A 21,072-nucleotide genomic window follows, 5' to 3' on the forward strand; every position below is an offset into this window, starting at 1 on the left:
ACTTTATAACATCTAGAAGGATAGTTGGAACTAATGCTCCCACTAGTATTATTGTTCAATAGTATTGTAATAACGGTTAGAGTTGTTTTTCCACTCTCTTCTTTATTTTTTCTTTCCTTTTTTTTTTTTTTTTTTTGCTTCAACTTTTTTCTCTCATTTTGAACTCCCATAAGTGTGGACTTATATGATTAGAGGAAAATTATATAGAAAATAATTTTGCTTGGAAAATTTGTAACCTCTAAAATCATTTTTCTTATATCAAGTTTGATGCTTGTAAAATTTGAAATTTATAAATAAAGAAAATAAAAAATAAAAAAAAATGAATCGATTTTTTACTTTTTCAAAATGTACAAAGACTAAGGGTCACTCAATGAAATTACATGGAAATACTTTTAAATAAATGGGAGGAAATATTTTTTCACTCAACAAGTAGTTAAGCTCTGGAACTCATTGCCAGAGAATGTGGTAACAGCAGTTAGCGTATCTGGGTTTTAAAACGGTTTGGACAAGTTCCTGGAGGAAAAATCCAAAGTCTGTTATTGAGATGGACATGGGGGAAGCCACTGCATGCCTTGGGATTGATAGCATGGAATGTTGCTACTATTTGGGTTTCTGCCAGGTACTTGTGACCTGGATTGGCCACTGTTGGAAGCAGGATACTGGGCTAGATGGAACATTGGTCTGACCAAGTATGGCTATTCTTATGTTCTTATGACATGGACCCAGCAGCTTCCTTAGGGAGGTGTCAGCACGTACATATAGAAGTGACGATTTCACACCTTCCGTGTTAGCTGCCCCATTTTACAAAGCTACATGTGAAAGTGCTGCTGATTAAGGAGGGAGGCTGCAGTTTTAACTTGGTTTCATTTTGGAGGAGGAAATAAACTACTATCTTTATCCTCCATGAAAAGCTCTGGCCAAAATGAGCACTTTTTAAAAACCTATGTGTGTCTTTGAGCTGGGGTAAAACCTGCTGCAGAAATGGGGAATACATATGTAGATTTTAGCCCAACCCAAGCCACGCCCAAAGTGCGTCCAAATCATACCCCAGGAACAGTGGCGATCCTAGGTCGGTTGCCACCTGGGACGGATCGCCACTGCGTCCCCCCCCCCCCCCCCCGATGCAGCGGCGTCCATCCCCCCAGGGTACAGCATAACACACACACCCCCGGTGCATCAAGCCCCCCCCCCCTTGGGTGCATTCTTGGCTGCTGGAGGGTGCAGAGAGCAGCCTGTCGACTCCACTGGCTCCCTCTGCCCTGGAACAGGAAGTAACCTGTTCCGGGGCAGAGGGAGCAGAGAACCGGCGGAGCAGACAGGCGCACGGCTGCTCTCTGCACCCTCCAGCAGCGTGCACACCGCCCCGCCCTTGTTATGCCGCTGCCCAGGAAACATCTCCATGGTGAGGAGTGGATCTCCAGATATAAACAGCGGCTTTCTGAAATTGGTATTTACATATGTATGCGATAAAAACGAGTGAATGCTGCTGTTTATACATGGATAAGTTTCTAAATTAATGCCTATAATCTGATGGCTGATTTATCGTTAACAAGTGAAGCAAACATCAGATACATTGTCAGCCCTATTTTGTAGCCATCCAGGTCAGCTCAAGTTGGAACATTCAGAATTTGCAAGGTATTTTACAAAAGACTCTGGGTCCGATATTCAGATTGCGGGAGGTAGCCGGGCTGCCTCCTGAGGTCAGCGACGGCCTAGATATTCAATGCTGGGTCATTTCCGGTGACCAGTATTGAATATTGCTTATGTTTGACTTATTTTTGCTGTACACTGCCTTGAGTGAATTCCTTGAAAAAGGCGATAAATAAATATAGAGAAATAAATAAATATCCGGTTTATTTTTGGCCAGTTTCAACTTAACCGGCCAAACCCATGTTCAGCGCTGGCTGATTAAGTTTATAGCGGCCAAAGATAGGCCTGCTATTTGGGCAGCCCGATTTGGTTGCCAAATTTAGCCAGCAATGTGCTGAATGTTCACAGATAGCCAGTTAGTTATATCGCGCAATATATCTGGCTACCACTAAGCGCTGACCATGAATATTTAGCACTGGCTATCTCCCACTGAATACTTGCAGATAGCCGGTTAAGTGCTATTTAACCAACCAGAAGCTGTACCTGGCCAGTTAAATGGTGCTGAATATCGGGGGGGGGGGGGGGGGAGGAGCCTTTTGTGAAATACTTTAAGGCCTTGGAAAAAATATACGTGTACGCTGTGAAATTTGCTAGCTACACGTGCGAAATGCCAGATTTTGTGAAATTACACATCCAAGTGAAGTCAACTCAATTCCAAAGCTCACTTTTTTCTTCATCATGTGTTATTTTGGAGAGGTGAGTGTAGATCCCCCCCCCCCCCCCCCCTCAATCACGCCTCCAAACCCGACATCCAAATGAGCAGTTAGCTGACTGCTATGTGTGACTTGGAGCAGATGCAAATGCCAACACAGACATTTTTTGACCTCTCCATATATTTGCTTTGCAAAATAGAGCATACAGGTGTACTTCAAAGGTCCACCTAAACCATACCCAGAGCACGTCACCACCTTCAGATCTGTGCAAGTTGTGGGTATAAACATAGCAGTTGCAGCTTCTCTAAATTCACGCGTCAATGGTGTCCACCCCTGCTAAAATCACCTGATTTCCACCTTTGCTGTTTTCCATTTACCTCACATTTTGCTGTGAGTGAAATACGGAAGGCGCGGGACATAGGTGAGGAGGGAACAAGGCTAGATTCATGATGCCTCTGGTTTATAACTTCTCACTGGGTGACCCAAGACTAAAGGTGGAATGACCAGGTGCCTCAACAGAGCTGGACAGTTTGACTAGGTCAGAATTCTTTTTTTTCTGCATTTTTCAGGGACGATTTCATGAATTAATTATTGAACATCATTTTCTGTGTTATGCATAGTACTGGGCTGCAGTATATTAATTTTATCTGCACTAAATGAGCAGAAGAGTTAATAACTTGCGTAAAGAAGGTCCTTGCCTTTATTGAATTTCTGCTGAATAATTCGTTGATTATCTGATATCTGTGCATAAAATGCTACTTTAACCATGGAAGGGCTTTGATTATTGCATTCTACTACTACTATTTAGCATTTCTATAGCGCTACAAGACATACGCAGCGCTGCACAAACATAGAAGAAAGACAGTCCCTGCTCAAAGCGCTTACAATTCCTTATTAGTAACTTTTCTGATTCTCTCTCAAGTCCCAGTATAAAATTAATTTCAGTGGACTTTCCATGACTTCAAATTACCCTCCTCTTGAGTAGTTTCAGCCTTTCTCCAGCAGAATTCAACTACAAGTCCGTAGAAGGAATGGGTTAAGACTAGGCCTTGCTCATCCAGTCACTAATGACCTGGGGTCATCTCTGGTGACCTAAATTCAAGTCACAAGGGAGCTTTCCTTGACAAATGTGGGTGTGATTTTCCAGCTGTAGTTGCCATGTCTCCTGAGGATGATCCTGCAGTGTTCAGGAGATCTGGCATGTTGAACAAATGCCTCCTCACATTGATGATTTAAAATTGAAACATTTCAGCACACCATGGTGTGGACATCAATGTTCTTTTTATTATCTCAAGGCCTCGCTGCCCATGCAGATCCCTGGCTGCTTTACTCTGGTTTAGCTTCGCTCAGCTCTAGATATGCTGTGTCACACTCATTTGGAGTGGAGGAGTGGCCTAGTGGTGGACTTTGGTCCTGAGGAACTGAGTTCGATTCCCACTTCAGGCACAGGCAGCTCTCTGTGACTCTGGGCAAGTCACTTAACCCTACATTGCCCCATGTAAGCCACATTGAGCCTGCCATGAGTGGGAAAGCATGGGGTACAAATGTAACAAAAAAAAAAAAAATTTAGACATTCTCCTTGAGCTCCTTCCCTCACTTCATTAGGAGTGTGTCAAACTCATTTAAAGGCTCTGTACTCTCACACTCTGAGTTCCTTCTCTCCATTAGGAATCTGTCACATTCATTTGAAGGCTCTTTTACTCACTCGGGAGCGTAGCCAGACCTCGCTGTGGGAGGGGGCCAGAGCCCGAGGTAGAGGGGCACATTTTAGTCTGCCGCCCCACCGCTGCCTCGCGCCCCCCCACACTGCCTCGCTGCTCCCCCGCCGCCCTTTTGCTCCCCACCCACTGCTGCAGCAAAGTACCTTGGCTGGTGGGGGTCCCCAACCCCCACCAGCTGAAACCTTCTCCAGTGCCGGTCTCCGGCGCCGCTGCATTGCCTGCCCTGCTCTCTCCTCCTCCTCATGTCCTGCATGCTCCTTTAAGTGAAAATGAGCATGCTCAATTTCACTAAAAGGAGCGTGCAAGACATGAGGGGGAAGAGAGAGCAACTCGGCGGCGTTGGAAACCGGCGCTGGACAAGACTTCAGCTGGTGGGGGTTGGGGACCCCCGCCAGCAAAACCAGGGGCCAGGATGTAATTTGGGGGGGGCCAGGCCCCCGAGGCCTCACCTAGCTACGCCACTGCTCTCACTGCCTGAGTCCCTTCTTTCACTGATTAAGAATGTGTCACATTCATTTAAAGGCTCTCTCACTCTCACACTCTGAACCACTTCTCTTAATAGAGAGGGAAACCTAAGAGGAGAATAGGCAAGTAACCTTGCCAATGAGGAAAAAAATCTGAGCACACCCTTCTGCGTAGTGACTGCCCTTTTCCCATCCCTTTCTCCTGCCCCTATAAGCAACGCCCATAATTTTAGACCTTGAACAAAGGGCACTTTCCAGCCCTGAGCATTTAACCAGATACCAGCTTTGTTACCAGGGCAAATTCTTTTGAAAATTGTTTCATATTGCTTCCATAAGAACATAAGAATAGCCATACTGGGTCAGATCAATGGTTTATCTAGCCCAGTATCCTGTTTCCAACAGTGGCCAATACAGATCACAAGTACCTGGCAGAAACCCAAATAGTAGCAACATTGCATTCTACCAATCCCTTATCCCAGGGTAAGCAGTGGCTTCCCCCATGTCTATCTCAATAGTAGACTTTGGACTTTTCCTCCAGGAATTTGTTCAAACCTTTTTTAAACCAAGATATAAAAACTGCTTTTACCACATCCTCTGGCAAACAGGTTCCAGAGCTTAATAATTTGTTGATTGAAAAAATATTTCTTCCTATTTGTTTTAAAAGTATTTCCATGTAATTTCATTGAGTGTCCCCCGGTCTTTGTACTTTTTGAAACAGTGAAAAATAGATTCACTTTAACCCATTCTACATCGCTCAGGATCTTGTAGACCTCAATCATATCCTCCCTCAGCCGTCTCTTTTCTTAGTTAAAGAGCCCTAACCTCTCTAGCTTTTCCTCATATGAGAGGAGTTTCATCCCCTATATAATTTTGGCCACTCTTCTTTGAGCCTTTTCTAATTCTGCTGTATCTTTTATAAGATACGGTGACCACCTTCAGATACGCAATACTCAAGGTGAAGTCGCACAGGGGAGTGATACAGAGGCAGTATAATATTCCTGGTCTTATTTAACATCCCTTTTCTAATAATTCCTAGCATTCTGTTTTCTTTTTTGGCTGCCACCGAACACTGGGAAGAAAATTTCAGCGTATTGTCTACAATGACACCTAGATCCTTTTCTTGGGTGCTGACTCCTAAGGTGGACCTTAGCATCAGGTAACTATGGTTTGGACTATTTCTCCCAATGTGCATTACTTTGCATTTGTCCACATTAAATTTCATCTGCCATTTGAATGCCCAGTCTTCCGATTTCCTAAGGTCTTTCTGCAATTTTTCACAGTTCGCATGAATTTGACAACTTTGAATAGTTTTGTGTCGTCTACAAATTTAATCAACTCACTTGTCATTCTGATTTCCAGATCATTTATGAATATGTTAAATAGCATCACACTCCACTATTCACCCTTCTCCATTGAGAAAAATGGCTTACCTTTATCCACATGTTTATTCACGCCTTCAAAAAAATGAAGCAAATTAGTGAGGCAAGGCTTTCCTTGTTGAACCCATGCTGACTCCGTCCCATTGTGTACGTGGTCTGTAATTTTATTCTTTATAATAATTTCCACTGTTTTGCTCGGCACTGGTCTGTAATTTTCTGGATCACCCCTGGAACCTTACCCTTTTTAAAAGTTAGAGTTACATGGGCCACCCTCCAATCTAAAGGTACTACAGCCAATCACTAACAGCAGATCAGCAGTTTCATGTTTGAGTTCTTTCAGTATCCTGGGGCGTATGCCATCTGGTCCAGGTGATTTATCACTAACATCAATTTGGCTCAGTATGTCTTCCAGATTCACTGAGATTTCTTTCAGATCCTCTGCATTGTCACCCTGAAAACCATTTCTGGTAAGGTAGATCTCTTTCATCTTCTTCCATAAAGACCAAAGCAAAGAATTCATTCAGCCTCTCCGCTATGGCCTTGTCCTCCCTGAGTGTCCCTCGTGCTCCTTGCCCACGGATTCACTCAGAAGCTTTCTGCTTCTGATGTACCTGAATTTTTTTTTATTTTTTGCCTCTGTGGCAAGTTTCTCTTACTGCTGCCTCCCTTCTGGTGTCTACCTCCAACATAGACACAGCTCCCAAGGTTGCGGAGTCTCTGTGCCCTGGGCAACGCGTCCGATTACCAGACCGTGAGTAAAGTGCCTATTATATTTCAAGATATTGAGACTTTACAACTAACAAGGCTTGAAAGGCCTGACAATAAAAACCAAAGTAAAAACTGAATAATTGCTAGTGAACTGAAGACACATTCAGCAGGATGGGCGTGCCTGAGAAGGAGCCTTTTGCGCTGCATTTGATCAACCGGAGAAGGCAGGCTTGTGAGGAGAGCAGATTGGGGCAACACAGTCTTAATAGTAACCACAGGAAATACATATCATAATGAATAGCCTCAAACTACTCTTAATAATCTACTCCTTAACACTGATCCACTTAACACTAACCACCCCACTTGCAGAAAACAATATCATACCCATACTACACAATCATCATAAGGAAGAACACTTACATGCAAACAACCACAACAGAAGGGAAAGAAGGGCCCAAACAAACTCACCTCAACAAAGAAACAACAACTAACAAAAGTCTACTTAACACCAAATACAGAAGACCCATTCCAAACAATCCAAGTGGGCTATGTCAACGCCAGATCCGCTGTAAATAAAACAGCAATACTAACAGGCTGGATCATGTCAGAAAACCTCGACCTACTTTTCCTCACTGAAATTTGGATCCATGACCAAAAGGACCCTATAATCCTAGACCTGTGCCCTTCAGGATACAAAATCACAAACTGGACCAGAAAAGAAAAGAGAGGTGGAGGCATAGCACTAATCTATTGGTCCCACTTTACCACCGAAACCACTGCCGAGTCCATAACACCTCAACATGAAATTGTCTCAATCAGAATACACAACAAAACCCTATGCGATCATTTGAATTGTGTCTTGTTCTACAGACCTCCAGGTAATTCGAACGAAGGCCATACCAACTTCATGGACTTCATTTCAAACACATGTGTAACCAACTCCAATACACTAGTACTCGGAGACATCAACCTTCACTTAGAAGACCCGAACTCTATCAACGCACGAAAATGTAAGGAATTTCTCCATTTATGTGATCTCAAATGGCCACAAATGCAAGCAAGCCATGTCAAAGGGCACACACTTGATCTCATCTCACGCAAACTCTCAACAGACCAGAACCTAACAATAACAAATAACGAAATGGACAGAGACACCCTGGACCGACCACTACAAACTAAACTTATCCCTACATTGGCGGAAGAAGGGTATACAACGAATACTAGAACACACATCCTACAGCACAAGAGGTCAAGTAGACACGAAAACATTCTGGCAACTAATATACAATAACAAATGGGCAACACAAACAGACTCCATATACTACCTCATAGAATGGGACAAAAGATGTAAAAGCATACTAGATGAAATTGTGCCCTTACGAACAAGAACCCCACACAAGCATAACTTGACACCATGGTTCAATGATGAGCTGAAAAAGTTAAAAACACAAACCAGGAAACTCGAACGAGCATAGAATAAAACAAAAGATGAACATACACTCAACACATGGAAACAAATACAAAGAAAATACAAATACATAATAAGACAGGCCAAAAGATCATACTATAAAACCAAAATAGAGACAGATTACAAAGACAAAGAAATTATACCAACTCGTGAACAAACTCCTAGACACCAACTTAGTCACTACCACGAATACAGACATCCCATCTGCAGATAAACTTGCGAAGTACTTCAATGAAAAAATTGTCAACCTACCTCAGAACAACACCGACATTGAAAACTTCCTTAATGAATTGGACCTAACCATTGGAGAATACCCGGCAGATCGGACCTGGTTAAATTTTGCCCTCCTTACCGTCAAAATAGTTACCCAGGCGATTAGTAGGTTTTCCAACACTCATTGTAAACTAGATATCTGTCCGGGTTACCTAATGAAATCTGCCCCTGACCGCTTCATAGCAGACCTCACATCAACCTAAATTACATGCTTCAGCAAGGTCTCTTCCCTAAGGAAAATGGCAATATCCTACTCACCCCAATACCAAAAGATACCAAGAAAAAAAACAAACGAAATCACTAACTACCGTCCAGTAGCATCTATCCCGTTGGTGGTCAAACTGATGGAAAGCATGGTAACCAAACAACTTACAAATTACATGAACAAATTCTCAATATTACACGAATCACAGTTATGCTTCCGCCCCCTCCACAGCACGGAAACAGTATTGCTCACTCTTCTAGCCAAATTCAAGCAGGAAATAGCAACAGGCAAAAACATCCTTCTCCTCCAATTCGACATGTCTAGTGCATTCAACAGAGTAAAAACCATAATATATTAATAAGATTACTAGATGAGTTTGGGATTAGTGGAAACATACTTAACTGGATCAAGGGCTTCCTAACCACAAGAACATATCAAGTAAAATCAAATTCAAACATATCATCACCGTGGAAAGCAGACTGTGGAGTACCGCAAGGATCACCGCTATCACCGATCCTATTCAACTTAATGATGACCCCACTTGCCAAGTCCTTATCCAACCATGGCCTTAACCCTTTCATATATGCAGACGATGTCACAATATACATTCCTTGCAAAACTAAACTGACGGAAATCACCAACAAAATCAAGCTCGGCCTGAACATCATGGATTCATGGGCAAATGCATTTCAACTAAAACTCAATAAAGAAAAAACTCATTGTCTCATCCTCTCATCCCAACACAGTGCGGACATCCCCACAAGTATCAACACCCCAGATCACACCCTTCCTATCTCAGACAGCTTGAAAATCCTCGGCGTTACAATGGACCGTAAATTAACACTAGAGAGCCAAGTGGCATCCACAAGAAAGAAAATGTTCCACTCAATGTGGAAACTCAAACGCGTGAAGCAATTCTTCCCGAGGGAAACATTTTGTAACCTACTACTACTTATCATTTCTACCTGATACAATCAATGGTACTAAGCCACATAGATTTCTGCAATGGAATTTATGCGGGATGTAAAGAACAAACCTTAAAGAAACTTCAGACCGCTCAAAACACAGCAGCTAGGCTTATATTTGGTAAAATGCTATTTGAAAGCACAAAACCCCTCAGCGAAAAACTACACTGGCTCCCAAAGAACGTATCACCTTCAAAATCTGCACCCTGATTCAAAAAATCATCTACGGAGAAGCCCCGAGTTACATGACAGACTTGATCGACTTACCAATTAGAAATACATCCGAATCAACATGATCTTATCTAAATCTGCACTACCCAAGCTGCAAAGGACTTAAATACACAACAACTTACGCATCTAGTTTTTCCTACATAAGCACACAACTGTGGAACACATTACCAAAAGCCTTGAAAACAATGTACGACCACCTAAATTTCCGGAAATCACTAAAAACCAACCTGTTTAAAAAGGCATACCTACCAATCCAACTTAAATGCCTAATCTCTGCAACACAACCAAACTAAAGCACGTAATGGACATAACACAACTCTTCCGTTCTCCGATTCCCTAATGCGGCTGTGCCACATGAACTTGATCTTACCACAACATCACCCTGTATTTGTTCACACCGGAGCCTGCAAAGGCCTCTCCGGTACTATGTAAGCCACATTGAGCCTACAAATAGGTGGGAAAATGTGGGATACAAATGTATGTCACCAGTCTGAGGTCCTTCCCTCCTTTCCATTAAATTATTTATTATCATGCAAATTGTTTGATCATACCCGCTTTTGTGTGTTGCGGATACAAATGTAACAAATAAATGAATAAATATTATCTTTTAGCCTTCTTTATCAATGTTTTGCATCTAGCTTGCCAGTGCTTATGTTGCTTCTTATTTTCTTCATTCAGATCTTTTTCCATTCTTTGAAGGATGTTCTTTTGGCTCTAACAGCCTCTTTCACTTCACCTTTTAACCATGCTAGTTTGCTCTTTTTTCCACCTGTGTTAATACATGGAAATTCATCTGGTCTGGGCTTCCAGGATGATACTTTTAAACAACGCCCATGCCTGATTTAAAGTTCTAACCTTTGCAGCTGATCTTTTTAGCTTCTTTTTAACCATTTTCCTCAGTGGAGGAGCCTAGTGGTTAGTACAGTGGACTTTGATCCTGGGGAACTGAGTTCAATTCCCACTGCAGCTCCTTGTGACTCTGGGCAAGTCACTTAACCCTCCATTGCCCCTGGTACAAAATAAGTACCTGAATATATGTAAACCACTTTGAATTAGTTGCAAAAACCTCAGGAAGGCGGTATATCAAGTCCCATTTCCCTTCCCCCATTTTATTGTAAATGCCCTTTTGAAAATTAAATGCAGCTACAGTAGACTTTCTTAGTCACTCCAAATATCAGCTCAAATTTGTTTATGATCACTGTTTCCCAGCAGACCCAACACAATTACCTCTCATACTGTGCCCTGCATTCCACTAAGGACTAGCTCTAAAATAGCTTCCTTCTTGTTGATTCATGTACCAGTTGCTCCAAGAATCACTCATTTATTTATTTGTTACATTTGTATCCCACATTTTCCCACCTATTTGCAGGCTCAATGTGGCTTACATAGTACCGAAGGCGTTTGCCAAAACTGGTAGAGAAAAAAATACAAGGTGATATTGTGGTCGAATAAAAGTGCAATTGATTCAGACATAAAGGGGGGGTCAAAGGGAGGGAAGGTTAAATAATGTCCATTAAGATCATTGGGTTTGCTGTGATGCGAGTGTAGACATCTATGTTGGGTCAGTAGGATATGCCCTATTGAACAGGTAAGTTTTCAGTGATTTCCTGAAGTTTAAATTGTCATAGATCGTTTTTACTGCTTTTGGCAATGTGTTACATAGTTGTGTGCTTATATAGGAGAAGCTGGATGCATAGGTTGCTTTGTATTTGAGTCCTTTGCAGTTTGGGTAGTGGAGATTTAAGTATTTATTACTTCTAAGAATGTTACCTCCCCAGCGCTCCCTCATGTAACATTTATCCAGTCAATATTAAGATAATTGAAATCACCCACTATTATACTGTTGCCCAACTTGTCAGCTTTCCTAATTTCTATAAACATTTCTTCATCTGTCTGTTTGTCGTGTACTGGTGGACATAGTGCAGCCCTACCAGTATACTCCTTCCCTTCACACCTGGAATTTCTATCCATAAGGATTCCATGTTGCTATCTGCTTCATGTAGAATATTTATTTTGTTTGACTCAATTCCCTTTTTAACATATAGTGCAACCCCTCTCCAATCTGATCCACTCTATCATTGTGATATAATTTGTACCCTGATAACACAGTGTCCCATTGATTGTCCTCCTTCCACCAGGTCTCTGAGATGCCTATTATATCTACCTCTTCATTTAGTGTTATATATTCTAACTTTCCCATCTAATTTTTTAGGCTTCTAGCCTAAAAAGCATTTGTATACAGACATTTCCAACTGTGTTCCTTGTATCTACAAGCTGCTTAGAAGAAGTTGACAGGGATAATTTGCATCCTTTACTCTGTTTCCCCTTAAGCACTCCTGGCTTTCTTTCAACATTATTGAAATGTCTCTGTTGGGATTCCCTAAATGTCCTGTTTCAATAGTATCCTTCAAGGATACTCCACACTGAATCATGCACTCTTAGGTGACTGTCGGCTTCCCCCCTCCCCTCCCATTTTAGTTTAACAGCTGCTGTATCTCCTTTTTAAATGTTAGAGCCAGCAACCTGGTTCCGTCCGGGTTAAGGTGGAGTCCATCCTTTCGAAATAGGCTCCCCCTTTCCTAGAATTTTGCCCAGTTCCTAACAAATCTAAATACTTCATCCTTGCACCATCATCTTAACCATGCATTGAGACTTTGGAGCTCTGCCTGCCTCTTGGGTCCTGTGCGTAGAACGGGGAACGTTTCCAAAAATGCTACCCTGGAGGATCTGGATTTCAGCTTTCTACCTAAGAGCCTAAATTTGGCTTCCAGAACCTCCCTCCCACATTTTCCTATGTTATTGGTCCCACATGTACCAAGACACCTGGCTCCTCCCCAACACTGACTAAAATCCTATCTAGGCGATGCGTGAGGTCTACCACTTTTGCACCAGGCAGGCAAGTGACCAGGCGATCCTCATGTTCACCAGTCAACCAGCTATCTACATGCAAAATGAACGAACCACCAACTACAACAACTGTCCTAAGATTTCCTTCCTGGGCAGAAGCACCTGGAGACATATCTTCAGTGTGATAGGATATTGCATCCCCTAGTGGTCAGGTCCTGGCTACAGTATTATTTCCTACTTCTCCTTTTAGGAGACCTCCCTCCTCTAAGGCAGCACAGGGGCTGCCAGACTGGAGATGGGACTTCTTTACAACATTTCTGTAGGTCTCCTCTATGTATCTCTCTGTCTCCCTCAGCTCCTCCAAGTCTGCTACTCTAGCCTCAAAAGAACGGACTCATTCTGTGAGAGCTAGGAGCTTTTGCATCGAGCACACACATACAATCTCTCGCCAACTGGGAGATAATCATACATGTGACAGTGCAAAAGACTGGCTAGCACCCCTTATGCTGCTGGACTGATGTCTGCATCTTAGTATTATTGAGTTGTTTAATTAAAACTTAAGGTACTAGGGATCTTAGACTAACATAAAGCGCCTTATGATCATATGGTATAATATTGTGCACTTTATTTAGTGTTTGTTTCTCAGCTAGTAATGAAATGTAATTTTATTACTGTAACTATGTCTTTTCAGAGACACCAGATACAACCAAATGTAATTTTATGCTGATTTTTCACTTGTAAGTGTTCCTAGATTTATACTCCGGACACACCATATGAAAATTCTTACTCCTTGGGACAGTAAATCTCACTCATTGGGATGGTCTCCCTTGGCATCTCTGCAGCTATGTTTTCCCTTAAGGGGGGATAGAGAAGTTTCCAATCAATGAATGATGTAATATAAAACATATATTTTATTTGTTGAAACTACAGTTTAAGAGGCGGGCCCAGGAGTCTACGCAGGTGTTGCGAGAGCTGGAGATCTCTCTGCGTACAAACTACATCGGGTGAGTGAATCCCTGACCATCCTCACCCTGGGTAGCTGCAGTCAGTACAAACAATGGGGATTCATATCTAGTATGGGTGTAGGGACCACAGGGACGTGGCTTGTGGGCCTCAGGTTCTCCTCATCTTACCATTTCCACCCTTTTTTTCTTCTTCTTTCTTTATTTTTGTATAGATTTATGTTTCTAGCTCAGCTGATCATTTTTGTTTTCCTTAGCTCAGGCAGCTGTCAGGAATTTTCTGTCTCCTTAACCTTTGTCATCACAAGTGACGGCCCCAGACCGAGAGCCACAGACTGTGGCTGTCTTCAGAACCTGGGCTGGTTCGAGGATTCTGGGATCTGGGTCTGGGAATTAAACCTGGATTTTCTACATGGGCTGGCTCCTTATTACGCTCTTTCAATGACCATTGGATGGCCATCCCTTCTGTTACTAAAGCCCATTGGGAGGTGACACGAGAGCGTTTCCTTCTTTTGATTAGTTTCTAGCCTATGGAATTATCTTCCAATTTCTATATGAGCAGAACCCTCCTCCTTAATTCAATTTAAGGATTTATTAAATACATAATTTTTTATTCAGGCATTCGGAGTTCCAAGGGTTTAAATGTGCCGATGGAGATCTGTCTGCAATAAATACAAGAAGTGTTTTATAGGTCCATGTTGTCTTATTTGCTGTTTATAGTATGAATATATAGGTCTTTCCTATCAACTTATGGAGTTCTTTTCATAATTATATGTTTTTTAATTTTTATTATAAACCACTGAGACCTGCTGAAGCTAAACAGTATAACAAGTTTTAATAAACATAGGGGTTGATATTTAAAGTGATTTAACTGGCCAGAAACGGCTTCTGGCAAGTTAAATCACTAATTACTCAGGGTTATTATTCAGTGGTACGTAACTAACTATCACCACAGACTGCTAAACTCAAAGCCGACTATTTTGTGGGCGGTCTGGAGGCGGCACGTATTCAGCACTTAAGCATCTAAGCTTAGCAGTTAAATCGGACCACATAAAAGTCAGTCCTATCTATATATGATGTTGCATATGTGGTTAAGGGCTGAGTATCACACTTAACTGCATAAGAGACAGCCGACCACAGAAACCCAGATATTCAATGCCAGTGCCCTGTCATTAGCTACACAAAGAAAGCCAAAGCAGAAGAAGAAGATGACACAATGACCAATCCACCAGTGAGATGTAGTTCAAAGTAGATTTATTCAAGCACCAAAACACGAAGGCCTGACAAGGGCCTTGTTTCGGACACAGCCGCCTGCCTCAGGGGTCAATATACACAGCTTAAAACACTGAGACAACTGAGAGCAATGTCTGGTGCTGTAACAAAAGTCAGTAAGAGCAGCAGCCTCCACAGTACAATGACATGGAGAATAACACACTGTGGAAAATTTACAGGTCAGCATAAAGCACCAGACATTACTCTCAGTTGTCTCAGTGTTTTTAAGTTGTGCCTGTTGACCCCTGAGGCAGGTGATTGTGTCTGTCGAAACACGGCCTGTGTCGGGTCTTCTCGTTTTGGTGCTTGAATAAATCTGCTTTGATCTCCCTGGTGGATTGGTCATTTTGTCATCCTCTACTTCTGCTTTGGCTTTCTTTGTGTGGATCTTCGTAGAGGGTGTCTTCCTGCTTTTGCTGTGGACCCTTCATTAGCTATCCAGGAATAGCCGGCAGCTAACAAAAACGCTCACTGGTGCCACTGAATATCGACCCCAAAATAAGCACAAAATAAGCACAACACAAAGCGAAACCCGTAGCTTCATCAGAAGGCTCAGCATCTTCAAATGAAGCAGAACTTCAAAGAGGGCTCCTATCGGTATCACTGGTGATTTGAGTGTCTTGAGCTCTCCTGTCCTGCTTAATGAGTTTCCCTCTCCTTTAGGTGGGTGCAGGAGTTCCTGAATGAAGATAATAAGGGGCTGGATGTGTTGGTGGAGTACCTGTCCTTTGCGCAATGTTCTGTCACGTGAGTCCAAGCCGTGTATTACATGCTACAACCTTACCTGCACCGAAGCCAGGTGCCTGTGGCATGACATGATGGACCCGTTGCTTGCATTTCACTGTGACGTCGCTCCTGCATCCTCAATCCATCTTTTGTGGAGTCCTTAATGAAAAACTTTGGGGTTGATGCAGAAAGCTTGCATTCCAGCCATGTGCTGACGGCTTAGCATATGCCTTCTAACGCAAGTGTAATGCCCAATGTTTGCTTGCTGATGCAGTAAGCTAATAGGACGTGCACTAATCAGGGAGATCACACCGGACGCATGTGCACAAGATTTTGTGCTAAGGGCAGATAGTGCTATGCACATGTTTGAGCAAAAAATCATATCTGCTGGGACAGGACAATCACAAGTGGCAAATGCGTCCTGTTCGACGTGTCCCCGAGTGTTCCTGTTGCGCTCCTGACCTGCCCACTTCCCTGATGTCAGCAAGGGAAATTAATAGAAAAGTGTAATTTTGGTGCTGGAGTTCTTCTGATGTTGATATTTTTGCTGAGACAATCATTCCTGCTCCTGTACAAATATGTGCTGATACAGTATAGCTACCCCCCTCCCTCCCCTTCCTATCCTTTTTTTACCCATGGTTTTCATGGAGGCCTTGAAAACGTTGGTGGGTCCCGTAAACTCTCAGGACTAAGAAAAGCAGACATTAAATCCTCACAGGCACTACTGCAGAAGAACAAGTTAACCCTTCTATACAGGGACGGATGCCCGCACAGCAGGGGCATATCTGCGTGGGGCCACAGGGGCCTGGGCCCCCGCAGATTTCGCCCTGGACCCCCCTACTGCCGCCGTGGGTACCTTTGCTGGTGGGGGACCCCAACCCCCACCAGCCGAGGTCCGCTTCCTCCTGCCGCTGCGAGTTTTTTTAAGTTCTTCATCGGGATTCGTCCTCCGTCACTCTGTGCTGCTGTTCAAAGAAGCTGCTAGCTGAATGCAGTTTCGGACTGAGTCTGACGTCGCTGCTGCACGTTGTACTTGCAGGACGTCAGACTCATGTACAACGTGCAGCAGCGACGTCAGACTCAGTCCGAAACTGCATTCAGCTAGCAGCTTCTTTGAACAGCAGCACAGAGTGACGGAGGACGAATCCCAATTAACTTAAAAAACCTCGCAGCGGCAGGAGGAAGCAGACTTCGGCTGGTGGGGGTTGGGGTCCCCCACCAGCAAAGGTACCCATGGCGGCAGGGGGGGGTCGGAAATGGCGGCGCCGGCTGGGGGGGGCTATAATGTGCCCCCTCACTCTGGCTTCGGCCCCCGCTACCGCCGACTTTCAGATAGGCCCCTGCCGCACAGGCCTGCTAGGCCCAAGTCCAGGGGCCCAAAGTCCTGGGGGGGGGCCATTCTCATTATCAAGAGGGCTCTGCATAGCAGCCCACCTGTGCAGTCCATCTGGCAACAGATCAGTAAAACTATGCCTCCTCAGACAGCGTTAAATCCCCGGCGCTGTGCTCAGCTTTAGTCTTTTGCACATTTCTCTGCACTGGGCACAATAGCCAAAAGACTTATTACCACTGATCGTAATATGCTGTGCACCAATGCCTAATACAAGGTTTTACGCAGGGTTCGCTTCTGCACAAAACCCTTTTCTGTATCATGCACCCAGGAAACTGTGCTCAGATGTCACACTAACCCCACACTACTGTCTGCACAAGCATTCTGCACTGGTCCCTCTGTTTGTCTCCCTCTCAGTGTTTCTGTTTTCCCTTATGGCTTCAGATATGATATGGAGAACACAGACAATGGGCCTGGGAGTCCTGAGAAAACCAAGTCGCTAGACCGATCTGTAGAGGACCTCAGCAAGAACACGTCTTCCTCCCCCACACATGGCTCTTCCAGGGCCCGACATCTCACTGTCAGGTAAGAGAAGAGCTTGTTACCTGCTGTCTCAGGGCATCGCATCCCCTCTCCTGTGAGATTCTTCAAGAGTCTAGTAACAGGGGCTCCCAGGAACCCCCTTAGTAAGCGAATTTGCTTCACCAAATTATTCTGCTCCAGTTTTTCCCCTTGGGAATATTATTCTTAGTAAATGCGGAGTAATTTCTGCACGAAAGCAAATCTTTGGGAGCTTGTAAAACCCCTACCCAGCAGGGAGCACAGAGTGGGAATTGTCATGACATCTCTCTGCATCTCTGAACAGCCCCTTCCTCCAACATCACAAACACAGGAGCGCAGAAGACAGAAAAAAAAACAACAACAAGTGTGCGTGCATGTGGGGTGTGAACGTATAGGAAGCAGAATGGGGGTGGGAGGAGGTCATCTGGGCCATGCCCTGACCACGTTTTTGCAACCCCTCTCCTCACATCAGCAACTAAGGATATCAATGTCAACAGGATGTTGAAGGAGACAACAGAGGAGATTGGGTTTTTTTTTTTTGCTCCCCCCCCCCCCAACTGAAAAGGTGCTCCACTGGCCCTGTGAGGGGGGGGGGAATATATATATATATATATATATATATACACACACACACAGGGCTTTTTTTGAGGGGGTACTTGGGGGTACTGAGTACCGGCACCTTTTCCATTGTGTGCTGAAATTGGCCCATGGTCTCCAAGTTTTAATGAAAGAGCTCAGGTTCTACACACCAATTCTGCCTTGTCATAGATTCTGTGACTGGTTGCAGGGGTCCTGGCTATTGTGGGGTGAATCCCTCAGTGATCACCTCATCCCTGAAGGGTGGCCATTTGGATGTCTGCCTGTATGTCTGTATCTGTATGTGTTTGTAGCTAGGGATACAGGGCTAAAGCATTATTGGATCTCATCTTTAGGTGATTGCTTTATAAGTTCAATAAAAGTTGACTTAGTTGGTAAAACAGCCAGCTGCCTCTAGGTGTGGATATGGTTGTGTATGTTTGTACAGGTATAACTGCATGTGGGAATCTTGAGGGCAATTATACAGCCCCAGGAAGACATTTTGTTTTACTTTAGTTGTGGGCACTGGGCAGACTGGCTTCAGATGCTGTACTGCTGCTTTCTATATGGACTTTTCTTTCTTTACATCATAGGATGCTGATGCTGTGTACTGTCACCCTCTGTACTGTTTTTTCTTCCTCTTGTGCACCCATTGTGGGATGTTGTGCATTGCCACTGTCTCTACTGAATCTCCTTTTCTCTTGGATGCTGTGTGCTGCTGCTTTCTATACTAACATAACATAACATTTAATCTTATATCCCACTTGTACCCAGTGCCATAGCGAGGGCGGCTGACACCCGGGGCGGTTCACTGCTGCGCACCCCTTCCCCAGGTGCAGCACAGCGCACCCCCCCCTCGGCGCACGTACACACACACACCCCCAGAGCGCAGTTCTAAGCGGGTCACAATTTAACAAGAGCCACAACAAGAAGACTAAGACGAGACACAAGACTACAATTCGTTCTGTAATAGAAATTTCTGAAGTAATAGTCTTAACCTTTCTTCTAAATGATAAATAGGATTCAGAGAGTGAAAATGTTTTTGTACGATCCTTCCACTATCTAGCAGCGTAACATGCTAAAGTCTTCTCAAACAGTTTTAATCGCTTCTTACCCTTCACCGAGGGGAAGGAGAAGATGTTAGCATTGCTAGTTCTTCTAGCTCTTGAAGAGACTGCATAACAAAATTGGGAGTACAGATAACTAGGAGCACTTCAACACATGTAACACTTTAAAAAGTGCACTGTGGGATGTTGTGCATTGCCACTATCTGTATTGAATGTCCTTCTCTCTTGGATGCTGTGTGCTACTGTTCTCTATACCGATACTTCTCCCCTCTTGTGCGCTGTGGGATGTTGTGCATGGCCATTGTCTGTTAAATCTTCTTCCCTCTTGTATGCTGTGGGATGTTATGCATGGCCACTGTCTCTGTTGAATCTTCTTCTCTCTTGTGCACTGTGAGATGTTGTGCATTGCCACTGTCTCTATTGAATATCCTTCTCTCTTGGATGCTGTGTGCTGCTGCTCTCTATACAAATACTTCTCCCCTCTTCTGCGCTGTGGGATGTTGTGTGTGGCCACTGTCTCTGTTGAATCTTCTTCCCTCTTCTGCGCTGTGAGATGTTCTGCATTGCCACTGTCTCTATTGAATATCCTTCTCTCTTGGATGCTGTGTGCTGCTGCTCTCCATACTAATTCTTCTTCCTCTTGTGCACTGTGGGGTGCTGTGCATGGCCACTGTCTCTGTTGAATCTTCTTCCCTCTTGTGCGCTGTGGGATGTTGTGTGTGGCCACTGTCTCTGTTGAATCTTCTTCCCTCTTGTGCGCTGTGAGATGTTGTGTGTGGCCACTGTCTCTGTTGAATCTTCTTCTCTCTTGTGCACTGTGAGATGTTGTGCATTGCCACTGTCTCTATTGAATATCCTTCTCTCTTGGATGCTGTGTGCTGCTGCTCTCTATACAAATACTTCTCCCCTCTTGTGCGCTGTGGGATGTTGTGTGTGGCCACTGTCTCTGTTGAATCTTCTTCCCTCTTGTGCGCTGTGAGATGTTCTGCATTGCTACTGTCTCTATTGAATATCCTTCTCTCTTGGATGCTGTGTGCTGCTGCTCTCCATACTAATTCTTCTTCCTCTTGTGCGCTGTGGGGTGCTGTGCATGGCCACTGTCTCTGTTGAATCTTCTTCCCTCTTGTGCGCTGTGGGATGTTGTGTGTGGCCACTGTCTCTGTTGAATCTTCTTCCCTCTTGTGCGCTGTGAGATGTTCTGCATTGCTACTGTCTCTATTGAATATCCTTCTCTCTTGGATGCTGTGAGCTGCTGCTCTCCATACTAATTCTTCTTCCTCTTGTGCACTGTGGGGTGCTGTGCATGGCCACTGTCTCTGTTGAATCTTCTTCCCTCTTGTGCGCTGTGGGATGTTGTGTGTGGCCACTGTCTCTGTTGAATCTTCTTCCCTCTTGTGCGCTGTGAGATGTTCTGCATTGCTACTGTCTCTATTGAATATCCTTCTCTCTTGGATGCTGTGTGCTGCTGCTCTCCATACTAATTCTTCTTCCTCTTGTGCACTGTGGGGTGCTGTGCATGGCCACTGTCTCTGTTGAATCTTCTTCCCTCTTGTGCGCTGTGGGATGTTGTGTGTGGCCACTGTCTCTGTTGAATCTTCTTCCCTCTTGTGCGCTGTGAGATGTTCTGCATTGCTACTGTCTCTATTGAATATCCTTCTCTCTTGGATGCTGTGTGCTGCTGCTCTCCATACTAATTCTTCTTCCTCTTGTGCACTGTGGGGTGCTGTGCATGGCCACTGTCTCTGTTGAATCTTCTTCCCTCTTGTGCGCTGTGGGATGTTGTGCATTGCCACCGTCTCTTCTGAATCTCCTTTTCTCTTGGATGCTGTGAGCTGCTGCTCTCTATACTGATTCTTCTCCTCTTATGCGCTGTGGGGTGCTGTGCATGGCCACTGTCTCTGTTGAATCTTCTTCCCTCTTGTGCGCTGTGGGATGTTGTGCATTGCCACCGTCTCTTCTGAATATCCTTCTCTCTTGGATGCTGTGTGCTGCTGCTCTCCATACTAATTCTTCT

General features: G+C 44.1%; 1 protein-coding gene across 1 annotated transcript in view; it reads left to right on the top strand.

The window, feature by feature from the left end:
- FMNL1 (formin like 1) overlaps positions 1-21,072 on the top strand; it is a 138,688-nt gene that overhangs the window by 60,682 nt on the left and 56,934 nt on the right. Inside the window, exons 4-6 of the mRNA XM_030220847.1 lie at positions 13,495-13,568; positions 15,462-15,545; positions 17,299-17,439. Of these exons, the coding sequence (XP_030076707.1) occupies positions 13,495-13,568; positions 15,462-15,545; positions 17,299-17,439 (299 nt within the window). The remainder of the gene's footprint in view (positions 1-13,494; positions 13,569-15,461; positions 15,546-17,298; positions 17,440-21,072) is intronic.

Source organism: Microcaecilia unicolor, chromosome 12 (genome assembly GCF_901765095.1).
Source record: "Microcaecilia unicolor chromosome 12, aMicUni1.1, whole genome shotgun sequence".
NCBI classification, from domain to species: Eukaryota; Metazoa; Chordata; class Amphibia; order Gymnophiona; family Siphonopidae; genus Microcaecilia; species Microcaecilia unicolor.